The 19436-nt window shown below is 42.6% G+C and overlaps 2 protein-coding genes across 3 annotated transcripts; one reads left to right on the top strand and one right to left on the bottom strand.

Moving 5' to 3' along the window:
• Window positions 1–41: 41 nt before the first annotated feature.
• LOC110509608 (cell division control protein 42 homolog) lies at window positions 42–11844 on the bottom strand. Its single transcript, XM_021590602.3, has 6 exons — window positions 11727–11844; window positions 3134–3238; window positions 2789–2861; window positions 2471–2580; window positions 1150–1347; window positions 42–985 (listed from the first exon to the last, which is right to left on the bottom strand). The coding sequence occupies exons 2-6, from the start codon at window positions 3236–3238 to the stop codon at window positions 896–898; spliced, it is 576 nt and encodes a 191-aa protein (XP_021446277.1). The 5' UTR covers window positions 11727–11844; the 3' UTR covers window positions 42–895.
• Window positions 11845–14453: 2609 nt separating this feature from the next.
• LOC110509582 (myeloid leukemia factor 2) lies at window positions 14454–18943 on the top strand. 2 transcript variants are annotated; one of them, XM_021590568.3, is made up of 8 exons: window positions 14454–14828; window positions 15224–15335; window positions 15672–15707; window positions 15852–15905; window positions 16145–16273; window positions 16408–16567; window positions 16798–17012; window positions 17499–18943. In XM_021590568.3, exons 1-7 carry the CDS (start codon window positions 14785–14787, stop codon window positions 17007–17009), a joined length of 747 nt encoding a protein of 248 aa, XP_021446243.1. In that variant the 5' UTR covers window positions 14454–14784; the 3' UTR covers window positions 17010–17012; window positions 17499–18943. The 2 variants fall into 2 exon arrangements, with proteins under 2 accessions (XP_021446243.1, XP_021446233.1); XM_021590558.3 differs by having other exon boundaries at window positions 16798–17005.
• Window positions 18944–19436: the final 493 nt, after the last annotated feature.

Consider the following 19436-nt stretch of genomic DNA (forward strand, 5'->3'; position numbering starts at 1 on the left):
GTGAAACATTAAGAATTACACACTAACTCAATGACCAACTGTGTCAGTTCAACTATTTTATTACAAACATTCTGCAATTACAAACATCCAGAAGTTGACTAGGAAACGGTTATAATCTCACCATCATTGTTATTATCAAGATTAAGTTCAGCTATTCAAAATAGTACAGCTTAATGTGTTATACTATCAACCAATCACAATCAAGTTGGTAGTCAAGCAAAAAAAAAAAAGACGTTTTGAATTACTCCCAAAAGAATATAATATACGCTAAGAATTTCCCAAAAGAAAATTATAAAATTAATACATCATACATTACACAAAAAGAGATAAAAAATAATATATATTCAGTTCTGTGTTGCCTTCAGAAGGCAGTAAAATCTGAGGCGAAAATGCACTTGGTGTGTCCCAAAAGAAAAAGTGACCATTCTAGCATGCTAGCCTGGTCGGGAGTGGAAACTAATCTTGTGTTCTCCCCCTCCCTCCTCAAAGTAGCAACTAAAGAAAATGTCAATTAAGTGTTTCCCCAAGGTATTTATTTCATTTAAGCTAGGCACAAAGGCAACATGACGGGCAGGTAGGAGAGCCCGCCCCACAGAAGTAATGTTAGGGTAAACACTTCAAATGTCTAAAGTGTATCTGGAGAAGGAGACTAGATGAAAGTTCTGTTGATTCCTTCCCCACTTGTATTCTTTACTTGAAAGACCAAATCGCTCTCCTCTCCATTTTTCAATACATATTAAGAAGGCACAGTGCATGAATGTATTGGAGTCTCGATGCCATTTCATCGCCTTCCTTTTCACTCTTTTTTGTCCTTTTTCAAGCTGTTGATCTGCTTCTCTTATTTGTAACCAACTCGCCTATTCTTAACCCTGCCCCTCTACCACTCCTTCTCCCTTTATAACAGGACACAGCGTTTCTTGGGTTTAGTCTCAGGAGGTTCCAAAGCTGCCAGGATGGCCTCGTCAAACACGTTCTTCAGCCCCCTCTGAGAGAGAGAGAGAGAGGAGAGAGGGAGAGATTGCATTGACTTTTCATGGTTTATAAATGTATTCTAACCTATTTTGTGAAGTACAGCACTGTTTCAGCCACCATGGGTCCTTATCAGCTCTTTTCCCCTATAACCATGTAACATTATCCTTGGCCCCTTACCTGCGTGAGGGCGGAGCACTCCACATATTTGACGGCCCGGAGGTCCCGGGCCAGCTTGTCTCCGCTCTCAGGGGACAGGGGCCGCTGTTTGTTCTTGGCCAGCTTCTCCACAGTGTTGCTGTCGTCCCTCAGATCCACCTGGGTGCCCACCAACAGGAAGGGTGTACGAGGACAGTGATGGGAGATCTCTGGAACCCACTACAGGGGTCAAAGGATACACAGAGGTCAGAGTGTGTACAGAATCAGTTCATATGCTCAATTCAAAATCATTTTTACATGTTAGTCATTCAGCAGATGCTCTTATCCAGACGGAGTTACAGTTAGATTCATCTTAAAATAGCAAGGTGAGACAACCACACACCTCAGTCGTAGTAAATACATTTTTCAACAAAGTGAGTGCTAGTAGGAAAAGACATGTGCATGCTCTTTCTTTTTTTTTTTTACCCTGAGCTAGCCCCTAGCCATTCTGTTTGTAGATATCAACAGAGATAGATGTAAGCCAGGAATGGGCAACTGGAGGGCCGCGGATCAATTTCCCAACATTAGTTTAAAAAAAATTTATATATATTTTTTTAGGAACTCATTCAGGGTCTCAACTTACTGTTGAGAGTTACAATAGTAGAATACAATTTGCAATATTGAAATATGGTTGTGAATCAGAAGTTTATTGTGTTATGTTAGTCACTGACAGCCACTGAATTAGCTAAGATTGGTACATTTAGAATGGTAAATTAGACTAGCCATCTGTAGTAATCATGGTCGAATTACCGACCGGGAGGCCCCCATTAAATTGTCACGCTCACTCAGATATCATATTAAAAACTGCAAACATTTCTCTCCACACTATAGCAAAGTGTGTAGAATTTAAGAACATTTGCTGTAAAACTACACGTTCTTCTCTCTGCCCCATGGCAAAATGTATAGAATTGAAGCAAACTTAATTTAAAACTACAACATTTTATCTACACTCCATGGCAAAATGTGTAGAATTTCAGGAAATTAACTAAAACTTCAATGCTTTGCTCGCAAGACAACTTAGGACCCCCGAAAGGCTATGGCTGGCTCTGAATGCATGTGTTGGAATGGATGTGGGTACACAGACCCGTGTGCCACTGCGGCCCCATCAAAGTTGCCCATTCCTGGTGTAAGCAATATGAGGATGACTTCACATAGCCTTCCAATGGGCTTTGGGAGATAATCTACCATAACAGAAGGTGAAGTGGCTAAGGAAAGGGTTCAGATCCATAATCTAGAAGTTTCTCTATGGGTAATAATACAAGGTAAAAAGTTGAGGTGTGGCGACTCAGAGACCAACACCGACCTTCTCTCGGACATTCTCAAAGGATGAGGGTGAGACGCAGGAGAAACAGACGAGGAAGACATCCGTCTGCGGGTAGCTGAGAGGTCGCAGCCTATCGTAATCCTCCTGACCTGAGACGACCAATCAGAGGAAGAGAACGCTGTGACAATGAAACTAATGTGATATTGAACGATTCAACTGGTTGAGTTGCATTTACAAGACATCATATGTTCTCAAGAATGAACAAAAGCAGACTAGGATTGAGTTGTAGCACAGTGACTGCTTAACAGAAGGAGGTACAGACATAAAAGCATAAATTGACAGACAAAGACAGATTACCTGCTGTGTCAAAAAGCCCAAGTGTGTAGGGTTCCCCTCCGATCATCACCGTCACTGCATAATTATCAAACACCTGCACACATGAGACACACAAAATAATTAGATTAAAAAGTTCAAGGGATGTTACTCATCTTTAATTATTTCATGAAGCAAATGTAAATCAATAAGCTAAATGTTAAATAAAAGGTTCAAATCAAACATTAACCCAACTGGCAGGCTGGTTATGGTGTTAAAGCCCATTCTACCCTCCCACTCAGCTCTCTGGACATCACCCCACTGACCTCCACAGTGTTTAGGGTGTGACTTGTTTGCCCCTACTTACACCCTCCCCTGCCCACCTCTTACCGTAGGCACGTATTCTGAGGGGAACTTGTTGGTTGTGTAGGAGATAAGTAGACAGGTCTTTCCTACAGCTCCGTCCCCCACCACTACACACTTTATTGTCTGCATCTACTCGGCGAGAGAGACAGACACAGATAGACAGGACACACATACACCAGTCATAACATAGTAGAGTTAATATCTTATGAAAGATATAATTGAGACCTTGCTTGTAACTCCATACAATAACAGTAACTGGGAAACTAAAAACAACACAACCAGACAGAGTGGAGATGACAACAGCAACGTGATTTGCAATAAGACTGTCTGCCTTGCCTGCAGCCTATTGATGTACAGACAGGTGATGTTCATGGTGTGTTCGGCTAATGCTCAAAACATGGGCATCTACTGATCATCAAACCACAAATGATGCTTGACCGCATTTGAAACATGTTGATTGTCACTAATGGATCCTTTATGGGGGGCGGAACTTTGAATAGCCAACGGAAGGAGGTAGAGACAGACAGGTAAACAGACAGGGGTCCAGGCAAATCAAAATATGCCTGGACTACCCAAAAAAGTGTGTCTCTGTGACAAACTTGGTGTTATGTAACAAAAAGTTATTTCCAGTTACTGCTAGACAACGTTAACTTCCGCATACTTGCATAGCAAAGACATGGCAGGGAAAGGGAAGCGACATGATGTAGTCATGACTATTTGTTGCCTTTTGCCTGATTTAAGATTTTAATTTCAAATCGTTACTTCTGCTGAATAAGTAGATAAACACATTAGAAACGGGTAGTCTATATCTAGCTGCTTTTAGGAACGCTAGTATTTCCACACTAGTGATGCTAGGAATTATCTTGCAAAAAAATGCTAGTTTCCGGTCACAACTTGTAGACTTGTTTACGTGCGGTTTGTTTTTAATGTTTCTTTGCTACCTGCCAACTTTATGGCTTTTACTTTTTAATTACCGTCTTATATTTTTACCTCGTTTTTTCTTTCAACTTTTTCACCCCGGACGCTTTATCTGGACATGGTTCTACAGGACCTCCACCAGCCGAAGCTAAGTAAAGGATGAAACATTGTCTGTACCACCAATAAGTATAGATAACGTGAGTAGTATAAATCCCCTCGCACGGTCCCCTCAACCGGACAACTTTCTCAAGGCTTCTGAAAGGAAATGCTGTAGGAATGCTCAACCGGTGTCGCTCATTCAGCCGACAGAAACTTTCAACCGGTTTTCCCCATTAAGCAACGGGTCAGAGGCCGAGCCTTCTCTGGTCTCTACTCCTCCCGTTACGGGGTCTGAGACGCCGAAGCCTCCCACCATTAGCTCTGACAAATTGAACACCCTAGTCATTGGCGATTCCATTACCGTAGTATTAGATTTAAAACTAATAATCCAGTGATCATACACTGTTTACCAGGGGGCAGGCTACTGATGCTAAGGCTAATCTGAAAATGGTGCTGGCTAAGGCTAAAACTGGCGAGTGGCGTATAGGGATATTGCTATCCACGTCGGCACCAACGATGTTAGGATGAAACAGTCAGAGATCACCAAGCGCAACATAGCTTAAGCGTTTAAATCAGCTAGAAAGATGTCAGCATCGAGTAATTGGCTCTGCCCCCCACCCAGTCAGGGGGAGTGATGAGCTCTACAGCAGAGTCTCACAACTCAATCGCTGGTTGAAACCGTTTTCTGCCCCTCCCAAAATATAGAATTTGTAGATATTTGGACCTCTTTCTGGGACTCACCCACAAACCGGACCAAGCTTGGCCTGCTGAGGAGTGATGGACTCCATCCTAGCTGGAGGGGTGCTCTCATCTGATCTATGAACATAGACAGGGCTCTAACTCCACAATGAGAGAGGGTGCAGGCCAGGCAGCTAGCCACCCTGCCAGCTTAGTGGAGCCTGCCACTAGCATAGTCAGTGTAGTAAGCTCAGCTATCCCCATTGAGACCATATACATACATATATATATATATATATATATATATATATACAGTGCATTGCGAAAGTATTCGGCCCCCTTGAACTTTGCGACCTTTTGCCACATTTCAGGCTTCAAACATAAAGATATAAAACTGTGACATTTATTGGATATTTCAAACTTTTTTAACAAATTAAAAACTGAAAAATTGGGCATGCAAAATTATTCAGCCCCTTTACTTTCAGTGCAGCAAACTCTCTCCAGAAGTTCAGTGAGGATCTCTGAATGATCCAATGTTGACCTAAATGACTAATGATGATAAATACAATCCACCTGTGTGTAATCAAGTCTCCGTATAAATGCACCTGCACTGTGATAGTCTCAGAGGTCCGTTAAAAGCGCAAAGAGCATCATGAAGAACAAGAACACACCAGGCAGGTCCGCATACTGTTGTGAAGAAGTTTAAAGCCGGATTTGGATACAAAAAGATTAAACATCCCAAGGAGCACTGTGCAAGCGATAATATTGAAATGGAAGGAGTATCAGACCACTGCAAATCTACCAAGACCTGGCCGTCCCTCAACTTTCAGCTCATACAAGGAGAAGACTGATCAGAGATGCAGCCAAGAGGCCCATGATCACTCTGGATGAACTGCAGAGATCTACAGCTGAGGTGGGAGACTCTGTCCATAGGACAACAATCAGTTGTGTATATTGCACAAATCTGGCCTTTATGGAAGAGTGGCAAGAAGAAAGCCATTTCTTAAAGATATCCATAAAAAGTGTTGTTTAAAGTTTGCCACAAGCCACCTGGGAGACACACCAAACATGTGGAAGAAGGTGTTCTGGTCAGATGAAACCAAAATTGAACTTTTTGGCAACAATTCAAAACGTTATGTTTGGCGTAAAAGCAACACAGCTCATCACCCTGAACACACCATCCCCACTGTCAAACATGGTGGTGGCAGCATCATGGTTTGGGCCTGCTTTTCTTCAGCAGGGACAGGGAAGATGGTTAAAATTGATGGGAAGATGGATGGAGCCAAATACAGGACCATTCTGGAAGAAAACCTGATGGAGTCTGCAAAAGACCTGAGACTGGGACGGAGATTTGTCTTCCAACAAGACAATGATCCAAAACATAAAGCAAAATCTACAATGGAATGGTTCAAAAATAAACATATCCAGGTGTTAGAATGGCCAAGTCAAAGTCCAGACCTGAATCCAATCGAGAATCTGTGGAAAGAACTGGAAACTGCTGTTCACAAATGCTCTCCATCCAACCTCACTGAGCTCGAGCTGTTTTGCAAGGAGGAATGGGAAAAAATGTCAGTCTCTCGATGTGCAAAACTGATAGAGACACACCCCAAGCGACTTTACAGCTGTAATCACAGAAAAAGGTGGCACTACAAAGTATTAACTTAAGGGGGCTGAATAATTTTGCACGCCCAATTTTTCAGCTTTTGATTTGTTAAAAAAGTTTGAAATATCCAATAAATGTCGTTCCACTTCATGATTGTGTCCCACTTGTTGTTGATTCTTCACAAAAAAATACAGTTTTATATCTTTATGTTTGAAGCCTGAAATGTGGCAAAAGGTCGCAAAGTTCAAGGGGGCCGAATACTTTCGCAAGGCACTGTATATATATATATATATATATATATATTACCTCTTGGTAATCAAATCAAATCAAATCTAATTTTATTTGTCACATACACATGGTTAGCAGATGTTAATGCGAGTGTAGCGAAATGCTTGTGCTTCTAGTTCCGACAATGCAGTAATAACAAGTAATCTAACTAACAATTCCAAAACTACTGTCTTGTACACAGTGTAAGGGGATAAAGAATATGTACATAAGGATATATGAATGAGTGATGGTACAGAGCAGCATAGGCAAGATACAGTAGATGGTATCGGGTACAGTATGTACAAATGAGATGAGTATGTAAACAAAGTGGCATAGTATAGTATAAAGTGGCTAGTGATACATGTATTACATAAGGATACCGTCGATGATATAGAGTACAGTATATACGTATGCATATGAGATGAATAATGTAGGGTAAGTAACATTTATATAAGGTAGCATTGTTTAAAGTGGCTAGTGATATATTTACATCATTTCCCATCAATTCCCATTATTAAAGTGGCTGGAGTTGAGTCAGTGTCAGTGTGTTGGCAGCAGCCACTCAGTGTTAGTGGTGGCTGTTTAACAGTCTGATGGCCTTGAGATAGAAGCTGTTTTTCAGTCTCTCGGTCCCAGCTTTGATGCACCTGTACTGACCTCGCCTTCTGGATGATAGCGGGGTGAACAGGCAGTGGCTCGGGTGGTTGATGTCCTTGATGATCTTTATGGCCTTCCTGTGACATCGGGTGGTGTAGGTGTCCTGGAGGGCAGGTAGTTTGCCCCCGGTGATGCGTTGTGCAGACCTCACTACCCTCTGGAGAGCCTTACGGTTGAGGGCGGTGCAGTTGCCATACCAGGCGGTGATACAGCCCGCCAGGATGCTCTCGATTGTGCATCTGTAGAAGTTTGTGAGTGCTTTTGGTGACAAGCCGAATTTCTTCAGCCTCCTGAGGTTGAAGAGGCGCTGCTGCGCCTTCTTCACGATGCTGTCTGTGTGAGTGGACCAATTCAGTTTGTCTGTGATGTGTATGCCGAGGAACTTAAAACTTGCTACCCTCTCCACTACTGTTCCATCGATGTGGATAGGGGGGTGTTCCCTCTGCTGTTTCCTGAAGTCCACAATCATCTCCTTAGTTTTGTTGACGTTGAGTGTGAGGTTGTTTTCCTGACACCACACTCCGAAGGCCCTCACCTCCTCCCTGTAGGCCGTCTCATCGTTGTTGGTAATCAAGCCTACCACTGTTGTGTCGTCCGCAAACTTGATGATTGAGTTGGAGGCGTGCGTGGCCACGTGGTAATGTCATTCGGAAACATAATGTTAACTTTCATTGCTATGCAGACGATACACAGCTGTACATTTCGATAAAACATTGTGAAGCCCCAAAATTGCCCTCACTGGAAGCCTGTGTTTCAGACAAGGAAGTGGATGGCGGCAAATGTTTTACTTTTAAACTCAGACAAAACAGAGATGCTAGTTCTAGGTCCAAAGAAAGATAGAGATCTTCTTTTGGATCTGACAATTCATCTTGATGGTTCTACAGTCATCTCAAATAAAACCGTGAAGGACCTCGGCGTTACTCTGGACCCTGATCTATCTTTTGACGAACATAAAGAATATTTAAAAGGACAACTTTCTTCCATCTTCGTAACATTGCAAAAATCAGAAACTTTGTCAAAAAATGATGCAGAAAAATGTATCCATGCTTTTGTCACTTCTGGATTAGACTACTGCAATGCTCAACTTTCCAACCACCCGGATAAAGCACTAAATAAACTTAGTGCTAAACACGGCTGCTAGAATCTTCATTAGAACCAAACCATTTTATCATATTACTCCAGTGCTAGCCTCTCTACACTGGCTTCCTGTTAAGGAAAGGGCTGATTTCAAGATTTTACTGCTAACCTACAAAGCATTACATGTTGGCTTGCTCCTACCCATCTTTCCGATTTGGTCCTGCCGAACATACCTACACATACGCTACAGTCACAAGATGCAGGCCTCCTTACTGTCCCTAGAATTTCTAAGCAAACAGCTGGAGGCAAGGCTTTCTCCTATAGAGCTCCATTTTTATGGAATGTGAGAGATGCAGACTCGGTCTCGACCTTTAAGTCTTTATTGACTTTAAGACTGATCTCTTCAGTAGGTCCTATGATTGAGTGTAGTCTAGCCCAGGTAAGGCACTGGAGCGACGAACTTCCCTTGCCTGGCCGGTTCCCCTGTCTCCACTGGGATTTTCTGCCTCTAACCGTATTACAGGGGCTGAGTCACTGGCTTACTGGTGCTCTTCCATGCCGTCCCTAGGAGGGGTGCGTCACTTGAGTGGGTTGAGTCATTGACGTGATCTTCCTGTCCGGGTTGGCGCCCTCCTCGGGTTCGTGGGCTATACTCAGCCTTGTCTCAGGGTAGTAGGTTGGTGGTTGAAGATATCTCTCTAGTGATGTGGGGGCTGTGCCTTGGCAAATCGGGTGAGGTTATATCCTGCCTGTTTGGCCCTGTCCAGTGGTATCATCTGACAGGGTCACAGTGTCTCCCAACCCCACCTGTCTCAGTCTCCAGTATTTATGCTGCAATAAGTTTGTGTCAGGGTTATATCTGGAGTATTTCTCATGTCTTATCTGGTGTACTGTGTGAATTTAAATATGCTCGCTCTAATTCTCTCTTCTCAGAGGACCTGAGCCCTAGGACCATGCCCCAGGACTACCTGGCCTTTTGACTCCTTGCTGTCCCCAGTTCACCTGGTCATTCTGCTGCTCCAGTTTCAACTGTTCTGCCTATGGCTATGGAACCCTGACCTGTTCACTGGACATGCTACCTTGTCCCGGACTCTCTCTACCGCACCTGCTGTCTCGAACTCTGAATGCTCTGCTATGAAAAGCCAACTGACATTTACTCCTGAGGTGCTGACCTGTTGCACCCTCTACAACCATTGTGATTATTATTATTATCTGACCCTGCTGGTCATCTATTAACATCTTGGCCATGTTCTGTTATAATCTCCACCTGGCACAGCCAGAAGAAGACTGGCCACCTCTCAGAGCCTGGTTCCTCTAGGTTTCTTCCAAAGTTCTGGCCTTTCTAGGGAGTTTTTCTGAGCCACCGTACTTCTACATTTGCATTGCTTGCTGTTTGGGGTTTTAGGCTGGGTTTCTGTACAGCACTTTGTGACATCGGCTGATGTAAAAAGGGCTTTATAAATACATTTGATTGATAGTCCGCTGGAAGCCAGAGGTTAAATAAAATTATATTTAAACTTACCCTGCCGATTGTCCTTAAGGGTAAACCTTATACTGGGGGAAATTGAGAAAAAACATCTAATTGAACAAATTAAACATACTTTCCAAAAGTGGGTCTGTTGTAGACCCACTTCCTCTGCACTTACTTCATCGTCTGCGCTTACTTCATGTCAAAATAAAAGTCCTGCACGTGTGACATACATGCACACAAAAAAAGCAAGATCCTGTTGGGGATTTTTATTTTGACATGTAAGCAGGGAGGAACTGACCTCGCTGAGGAACTGCACGGGTCTGTAACAGACCCACATTTGGAAATGCTGGTTAATTAAACGTTCCAATAGATGTATTTTTTCTCTCACAAATTCACCCCCTGCATAAGGACCAAGCCTACAGACAATCGACAGAGTAAAATTAAATGAATTGTATTTATCTTCTGGCGGACCAGTCAGGTTTTTTGAAAGCTAATTCCCAGCAACGCTAGTGTGTAAATACTAGCGTTGCTAAAAGCAGCTAGTCTATACCTAAATATGTGAAAGGAAATGGCATCGCTTATGAATAAACAATCAGCTCTACAGTTATGGCTTAACTAAATTTGGCAGACAGCAAGTGAACTGGACTGGGGGGCACCGGACATAGGCTGCGCTTAGACTGGTTGACTAATTCTGATATTTTGACCAATCAGATCAGCTATGAAGAAGTTCTGCCTGTGATTATTATTATTATTTGACCATGCCGTCATTTTTGAACATTTGAACATCTCGGCCATGTTCTGTTATAATCTCCACTTCTGTACAGCACTTTGAGATATCAGCTGATGTACAATGGGCTATATAAATACATTTGATTTGATGTGATTGGTCAAACGACCAATTAGTAGAGGAAAAGGTGGACCTGCTTGTCTAAATACACTCATATTTCCCAGAAAAATGCAAGGACAGCAAGCATGCCATTGCATAGCTACAGATTGTTACACCAGATAATGTGATTTAACCATAGATTTTGGGGATCCATTACTGGGAGTTACAGGTTGGGTACTGTTTGGCGTAGCACAGAGAGTTTTCGACCAACCTTAATTTGGCAACACTAAAATGGCGCCATACATACACATTATTTTAATAACTGAGCATTTTTTAAATTCAAACGCATCTGCAACTGGACACAGTCATTTTAAAATATACATGCTAGACCGAATTGACAACGAAGTTTGTAAAGATTATATCATTAAGGTTGGTCAAATTATCTGCGCTAACGTTACAGCATACAGTAACCTGTAACTCCCAGTAATGGATACCAACAATATTTGGTTTCACACATTATATTGTGTAACAATCTGTAGCTAGCCATTAAAGTCTCAGTCTAAAAATGAATGTGAAAGTTAAACCTTAGAATTTGCTCTACACTGTATGAAGTGTCAGGCAAACATGTAGCAATACTTTCATACCAAACGTTAGCTACCGGCTTTCGGGAGACACTGACATGAAGCATACGGCTAGCCAAATAATTATGGGTAAAGTTAGATTGTCACAAAACATTGCCGATAGTTGGTTATTTTGTACAGTCCAAAACATTCGAGACTGCCCGCATATCATGAAACTTTTCAAAGTTATGACAATGCGGGTTGGCTGGCAAGCATTGCCCCTCGGTTAGCCTGTGATTGCTAATTTCCTAAAAAGTCGCTTATGGTCGTTAACGACAATTCAACGTTTCTTACGTGAGTAGGCACTAATGTATAACGATGGACGAATCTATACTACAACTGTGTTCACATTTATTCAACTAAAACAATTTCATTATGCCCGTTTTCAGAAAAGTACTCACCGTTTTTCTCCGGCAATTAGGCGTTGGTTACATCCGGGTTTGACTAGACCACTTCTGCGCAGCTGCGAGCGAGGATTCTCTCCCCCCCCCCCCCCCCCCCGGTCCTTGTGACAGTGCTGCCATCTACCGACACAATAGAGTAATAAATACAATTCAATCTAATTGTATGATCGCATACATATTTAGCAGATGTTTTTGCGGGTATAGCGAAATGCTTATGTTCCTAGCTCCAACAGTGAAGTAGTATCTAACAATTCACAACAATACACACATCTAAAGGTAAATTAATGGAATTATATAAATACTAGGACGAACAATGTCGGAGTGACATTGACTAAAATACAGTACAATACAATATATACATATGAAATGAGTAGAACAATATTCTAAACATATGTCTATGTACATAAGCCTCTAAGGTGCAGGATTGAGTGACCTGGTGGTAAGCTGGCATCTAGCCAGTAGTGTGTATGAGATGACTTGCAAACATAATATCAACAACAAATAAATCAACTTCATAAACGTGACAATCGAAAGGGTGGAATGGACTGGAGTGAAAACTGAACCACGTGAGGATAGGAGTACAGTGGAAATGCACACCATCTAAAACCACAAAAAAACACTACAGCAGCACCATTGAGAGCATCTTGACTGGCTGCATCCCCGCTTGGTATGGCAACAGCACCACCCTCGATCGCATGGCGCTACAGAGGGTGGTACGGACAGCCTAGTACATCACTGGGTCCGAGCTCCTTGCTATACAGGACCTCTATATCAGCTGGTGTGAAAGGAAGGCCCGGGAAATCGTTAGACTCGAGCCACGTAAGCCATAGACCTCTCTCTCTGCTTCCGCACAGCAAGTGGTACCAGTGCATCACGTCTGACACCAACAGGTTCCTGAACAGCTTCTATCTCCAAGCCATAAGACTGCTAAATAGCTAACAGAATGGCTGCATGGACTATCTGAGTTGAACCTTGTATTTAAAAAAAAATAATGTTTTGCACTGTCTCTATGCACAGTCACAGTATTATACACACTAACTGACACTCCAACACACACATAACATGCACACACATTTATACGGACTTTAGACAGTCTTGATACCTATTCACCTTACCCCTATACATACAGTGCATTTGGAAAGTATTCAGACCCCTTCACTTTTTGCCCATTATGTTACGTTACAGCCTTATTCTAAAATTGATAATTAAAACATGTTCCTCATCAATCAATCCGCAAAACAGAGCAATCGGGGGATAAGGGCCTTGGTCAGGGAGGTGACCAAGAACCCGATGGTCACTCTGACAGAGCTCCAGAATTCCTCTTTGGAGATGGGAGAACCTTCTAGAAGGACAACCATCTCTGCAGCACTCCACAAAGGCCTGTATGGTTGTGTTGCTAGACGGAAGCCAATCCTTTGTAAAAGGCACATGATGGCCTGCTTGGAGTTTGCCAAAAGGCACCCAAAAGAACTCTCAGACCATGAGAAACAAGATGCTCTGGTCTGATGAAACCAAGATTGAACTCTGTGGCCTGAATGCCAAGCGTCACGTCTGGAGGAAACCTGGCACCATCCCTGTGGTGACGCATGCTGGTGGCAGCATCATGCTGTGGGGATGTTTTTCAGCAGCAGGGACTAGAAGACTAGTGAAGAATTATTATTCCGATTTTTTAAATCCATATTAGAACAAGGCTGTAATGTAACAACATGTGGAAAAAAGTCAAGGGGTCTGAATACTTTCCGAATGCACTGTGTCTACCTCTATCACTCCAGTATCCCTGCACATTGTAAATATGGTATTGGAACTGACCATGTATATAGCTTATTACCTTGTGTTCTTATTTTTATTTCTCATGCGTTTTTGTTCTAGCTTGTGTAATCTTTAGTGCTACTTTGATATTGATCAGTGCATTGTTGGGTTTGGTGCTGCAAGAAGGCATTTCACTATGCTTGTGCATGTGACATTAAAACTTAACTTCAAAAACATATTTGACAGTTGGCACAACTTTTGAGCATGCATGCATGCAACAGCAGTTTGATCCTCAAAAGCAAGGCCTGTAGAGAGCAGTGTTCTCACATTTCTGTAACTTCTGGCAATATTTTGATTCCTAAAGTTGTTTCTGAGGCTTGTTTTAAAATGTTCTGTTTTTACAGTCATTTTAAGGCAAATCTTTAGAAAAAAAGATAGTTGATTATGATTTTAAGCTCTATATAATTGATGTCACCCAGTGACATAATGACACCCTCTCACCAGCTCTTTTTAGTGACATTCAATAGAAAAATTACATGTTTAATGTAAATAGATACCAAAGAAGTGACATTGGTTGACAGATATTATACATTAGCAAGGGTAAGGCATGTTGGTCCTTTTGCATTGACGACAAGCCTGCGTCATTTCCGGATGTTGCCCCCCCCCCCCCCTTTTTTTTATTGACATTTCGCTTAATTCTAGCTTGCGGGCTACAGGCGTTTTGCAGGGTCATTTGTTTTTTATTCGGTGACATTTAGCACCACGGCTTCTGAACGGATAGGTGCTTGTTTTGCACAAAATATAGGCGTTTGTAGGTGTCAGGTTGTTGGAAAATTGTGGAGACATCAACATCTTTCTTCCTTTGGATTCCTGACGTTTTGGCTTCCTTTGTCAGCTTGACTTCCGTTTTCATGTGCAATCAACAGTGGAAAAATAGCTAGTTAGCTATCTTGCTAGGAAAACCCTAGTCAATGTTTTAAGTTGTACTTAGGCGTGAACCATATAAGACTTGCTTCTGCAAATACGTCTGCTTTAAGAGGCTAATTTCCTACGTTGGTTTGCAAGCTAGTTTTCAGGCTAGTTTCCTTACACGGATGCTAGGTGGCTAGCAAGGATAGCTAGCTTGCTAACAATACTGCTGCACATTTCTCACTATTGTCCGTCGGTACGCTGTACTAGAAGTGTCGAAATACCTGAATGAGAGGTCGTAAACTTCCTGTCCTCTTACATTATTTTTTGTACTGAGGCCCCAAGAAACTACGTTTTTAGCTAGCCCCAGCTAGCTTAATTAGCTAACCAAAACACCATGTTTCGATATTTAAATGACGTGGATGACAACCCTTACATGATGTGAGTATCGTATTGCCTTTTATCCAAGCGAACTGCATGTCTTGCTTTTATACCCACTTGCATGCATCAACCCAGTCGTCGTTTGTTCTGATATTTAAAGGCCTAATCTCCTGCCACCATGTGTATTAGTTAACTACATACACCACATAGTGAGTGGACCATGATCCATCCAAGCCATGATATAGTTATCGCTAGCTTATTCCCCCCCCCCCCCCCCCCCCCCCCCCCTTATATCCTCATTCCATGATGAGTAACCATGGTCAAGAGTACTCCTGGAAACAGGTAGATTTCTCACCTAAGTTTTCATAATGTCAGCAATCCCTTTCCTTATTCACTGCTGTGTTTTTTTTTCATGGTCTGTATCCTCAGTGAGATAAATAATTTCTGTTTTGAAGGGATCCATTTGCAGCCCAGAGGCAACAGATGAGGAGTCTGTTTGGGTCGTTTGGCTATGAACCTTTCCCCCTCAGCCCTCAGATTCAGCCTCCCCGTGCACCCCACCTTCAGGTGTGTGTATGTGTGTGTGTGAGAGAGAGAGACTACTCTGAGTATCTCTAGTAAGTGTGTGATGTTGGGTTCAATTCCACTTCAAATTTAGGAAGTACAGTACAATTCAAATTCTCTTCAATGAGTAAACATTAGAATTTGAATGGGATAACTTTTGCATCGACTAATTAAAATGGAATCGACCCAACCCTGGTATGTATACAGCACAACCCACCATAGCTATTTCCCCTTTGATTATATGTAGTGTAGACTCTAATTTTATAGTACTTCATGCCATACTGCATTGTTACTGCATATTTGTTGTCTGCTGTTAAATAACCTCCTACTGCTTTTCAGGCTGGAGCCCTGCAGCCGTTTGGAATGATGGGAATGGTGAGTCCTTGTCCCTGCGTGTTAAGATGTTATCTCTGCCTCTTAGAGCACAGAAAAGCACCCAAGGCCCTGTTCCAATACATTCAAAACTAATTCTCAATTTCAGAATCAGATAACTGACTTCCTCATGTGTTCCTTCCCTAGGGGGGAGGCTTCATGGACATGTTTGGGATGATGGGAGGAATGATGGAGAACATGGTGAGTATTTCCAGAGATATTCCCTCACCTGCTTTCCCAGATCCAGATCAAACATGTTCCTGAGTAAAAAAAAACACCCTCAATGGAGATTCTCTGCGTCCAGAAAAAAACACATTTTAGAGTTAACGTTTTGTGACCCAGCAACAACTCTGTCTAAAGCAAAGACCCAACATGAGTTCAGTGGTTGAAACTTAAACATAATCCAGCTGGACAAGATGTGTTATCTTCTTTCCCTTTAGGACAGAATGTCTGGTTCGCCAAACTGTCAGACGTTCTCTTCCTCCACAGTCATCTCCTACTCCTCCTCAGACATGGGAGCCCCTAAAGTCTACCAGCAGACCAGCGAACTGAGGACTGCACCTGGGGGGGTAAGAGCAGGCCAAATGACATTTACTACTGTGGTTGCATGTACATTTTTTCAGTAGGGTTTTACAATGCCAGTCCTCCAGAGCTACTGGCCTCTACTACCAGCTCCCTGCTGAACACTACCTCCTCCCCTCAGATTCGTGAGACGCGCCAATCGATGCGTGACAGCGAGAGCGGCTTGGAGCGCCTGGCCATTGGCCACCACATCTGGGACCGCGGTCACGTGATGGAACGCTCCCGAAACCGCCACACGGGTGACCGCGAAGAACGGCAGGACTACATCAACCTGGAGGAGAGTAAGTCACGGGGCTACATGTGCTACTCACTACGGTTCTCCAGAATCAGTATGACCATACCCATGTTTCTAACCCTCAAGTAATAATAAACCATTTGCCTTGAGTAAAAAAAGCACATGAATGCTTAATGGCTGTATTTGCAACTGTTTGTTTCCATTCCTAGACTTGCCTGGTTAGAGGTACGTCTGGCCAGGTTTCTGACCCCCCCCCCCCCCCTGTCCCTCTCTCAGGTGAGGCTACTGCCTTCGATGAGGAGTGGAGGAGCACAGCCGGAAGGTACCCTCCCCCAAACGCACGGGGGATAGACTACGGACGGGACAGGAGGGCAGGGGGCCAACAGCTGGCCCTCGCCGCCCCACCCAGCTCCTCGTCTCCGCCCGCCCCTCGCCATGAGTCTCCCAGACACCTCCCACCCGCAACTCGCCCCCGCTACGACTGGTGAGAGGTAGGAGGAGCATGACCTGTGTATGTCTGTGTTTGTAAAAGTGTGTGTACTGTGGACAGCACAGTTCCAAATCAATTCCTGTACCCTTTGTTGATCTGAAAGTAGTGGATAGGCATCAACCCTGATATAGGGTCTTTGCTTACGCCAATCCCGATCCAGTCCTTTCAAATCCATTAGGTGAGTCAATAAGGTCCAGGGAACAGATGAGATGAGTCTGGACCTGGGCCTGTCCCAGTTGTTAGCTTGTCTGGGCTCAATGGGTGTATCTCAATACTCAATAGTCTACAGTGGTTTACGTTACACCACTCCTCCATCTGCTCTGACATTAAACAAGTGGACATGCAAAAGCTCAGTCCCAGTAAGAATCCTCCATATTGCTTTTGACATAACCAGTGTTTTCAGATCAGTTTAGGAGAGGAGACAAGAAGCCACTATGACAGTCGAGCTCCACATCACCCACTGATGTCATGTGTTCTCTCCTGCCAGGGGTCAAGGGTGAAAGGTGAGCAGAAGGATGGAGGAGAGGATACCGAGGGGACCTGCCTGATGCTGTGAATGAAGAAGGGAGAAGAGGGTCACGACTGACCGTCAAGATGTTTGATATGATGGGACTGTCTATATATAAACTATACATTTAACACACACACACACACATCAGAACCCAACACACTCAATACCCGCAATTATGGTTCAACCTATCTGCTGTTACCGTTCACATACACACGTGCGGACACATGTACACACATGATTACACACATTCAAGTTGTATATAGAGCCACCCTCCAACTTTACATGCGTTAATTTCCCACCTCACTATATAAATATATATAAATTGCCACACTACATACTACACATGTGCTGTACAGTCCATATATGTTTGTGTAGACACTAGTGTGTCTGTGAATTGAATTGTATACTGTTGACTAATTAAAATAATTAATGAAAACGAACATTAAATATTGTTAGATAATTGCACACTGTGTTGTTGTTTGTCATGGAATAGTGAGTGGATGGGTTATGTTTTTAGAACAGGTTTTGACCTGATGAGGACTGCCATTACTGGTACAGGAGAAATGGAGTTTGCTGGTGTTTTTCTGTCTTAATACAGTCACTTGTCTGACATCCCATTTCCATGTAGGGAAGTAAACTGACATTCCAACAATTTTCATTGTTGAAAAGCCATGAGAATTGGAATTTAAGTTTAATTCCCAAATAGGCACAATTGAAGTGGAATTGATCCCAACCCTGGTGCATGTGAAAATGTTACTTGGTTGTATTTTATTTTTGCTGTTGAATCTGTTCAATATTCAGCATGTCTTTCCATCCCAACACTTTGTTTCTATTATAAATGCCACGGTAAATAGTGTGTCCTATGGCACAGTCATCCCTTCATACATACTCCCTCACAAATAAACATTCGCATCCCTACACACACTCTCGTGTGTGTAAACTCGTGCTCTCACTATCTAGTGTCAGAATAGCTGCAGATGGTCATATGACATCCAGATGGAACACACCAGAGAAGAAGCCAATCAAAATCCTCCCTGCCCTCTGCCCATTCTGTGGCACATTCCCCCTGGATTTGTCTCTTCCCCCCTCTCTCTTCCATAATTGTCACCTTCATCTCTGAGGTTCCATCTGTATTTTATAGCTGCCTTGTGTGCTTAATTCTCTATCGTTCTCTATCTTTCATCTCTGTATTCTGTTAAATGCTACCCATCACTAGTTAGTTGGCCCTGGCCTTCATTCACATACAGTGCCTTGCAAAATCATTCAGAGCTTTTGGATTGCTTCACATTGTTACAAATTATAATTAGAATTGATTAATTTAATTGTCTTTTTTTGTTAATCTACTCAAAATACTCTGTAATGTCAAAGTGGAGAGAAATTCATTTTTTTTTTAAAGATGAATAAAAATGTGATAACTAAAATATGTCCATTGCGTAAGTATTCAGCCTATTTGTTTATGCAAGCCTAAATTAGTTCAGGAGTAAAATGTTGCTTAATAAATCACATAATAATTTACATGAACTCACTGTCTATGAAATACTATGGGTTGACATTTTTTAATGACATACCCTTCTTCTGTCCCCCGTGCATACAATATCTGTAAGTTCCCTCAATCAAATATTGAATAACAAGCACAGATTCAACTACAAAGACCAGGGATCTTTTTGAAAGCCTCAAAGAAGGGTAATGATTGGTTGATGGATAACAATAACAAATCAGACATTGAATATCTCTTTAAGCGTGGTCAAGTTAATAATTATGCTTTGGATTATGTATTAAACCACCCAGACACATCAAGATAGACATCCTTCTGAACTGAGGTGCAGGACAGGAATTAAACTGCTCACTGATGTAACCATGAGGCCATTGGTGATTTTAAAGCAGTTACAATGGATGTGATGGGAGAAAACTTAA

Source organism: Oncorhynchus mykiss, chromosome 3, assembly GCF_057628025.1.
Source record: "Oncorhynchus mykiss isolate SJ-2025 chromosome 3, ASM5762802v1, whole genome shotgun sequence".
NCBI classification, from domain to species: Eukaryota; Metazoa; Chordata; class Actinopteri; order Salmoniformes; family Salmonidae; genus Oncorhynchus; species Oncorhynchus mykiss.

Coding starts and splice junctions, on each gene's coding strand:
- LOC110509582 (XM_021590558.3), top strand. CDS start 14,785: ATGTTTCGATATTTAAATGACGTGGATGACAACCCTTACATGAT. Junction 14,829..15,223: donor GATGACAACCCTTACATGAT/GTGAGTATCGTA, acceptor TCTGTTTTGAAG/GGATCCATTTGCAGCCCAGA. Junction 16,568..16,797: donor CTACATCAACCTGGAGGAGA/GTAAGTCACGGG, acceptor TCCCTCTCTCAG/GTGAGGCTACTGCCTTCGAT.
- LOC110509608 (XM_021590602.3), bottom strand. CDS start 3,238: ATGCAGACAATAAAGTGTGTAGTGGTGGGGGACGGAGCTGTAGGAAAG. Junction 2,581..2,788: donor TGGGCTTTTTGACACAGCAG/GTAATCTGTCTT, acceptor TGGTCGTCTCAG/GTCAGGAGGATTACGATAGG. Junction 1,348..2,470: donor TTGAGAATGTCCGAGAGAAG/GTCGGTGTTGGT, acceptor TGACCCCTGTAG/TGGGTTCCAGAGATCTCCCA.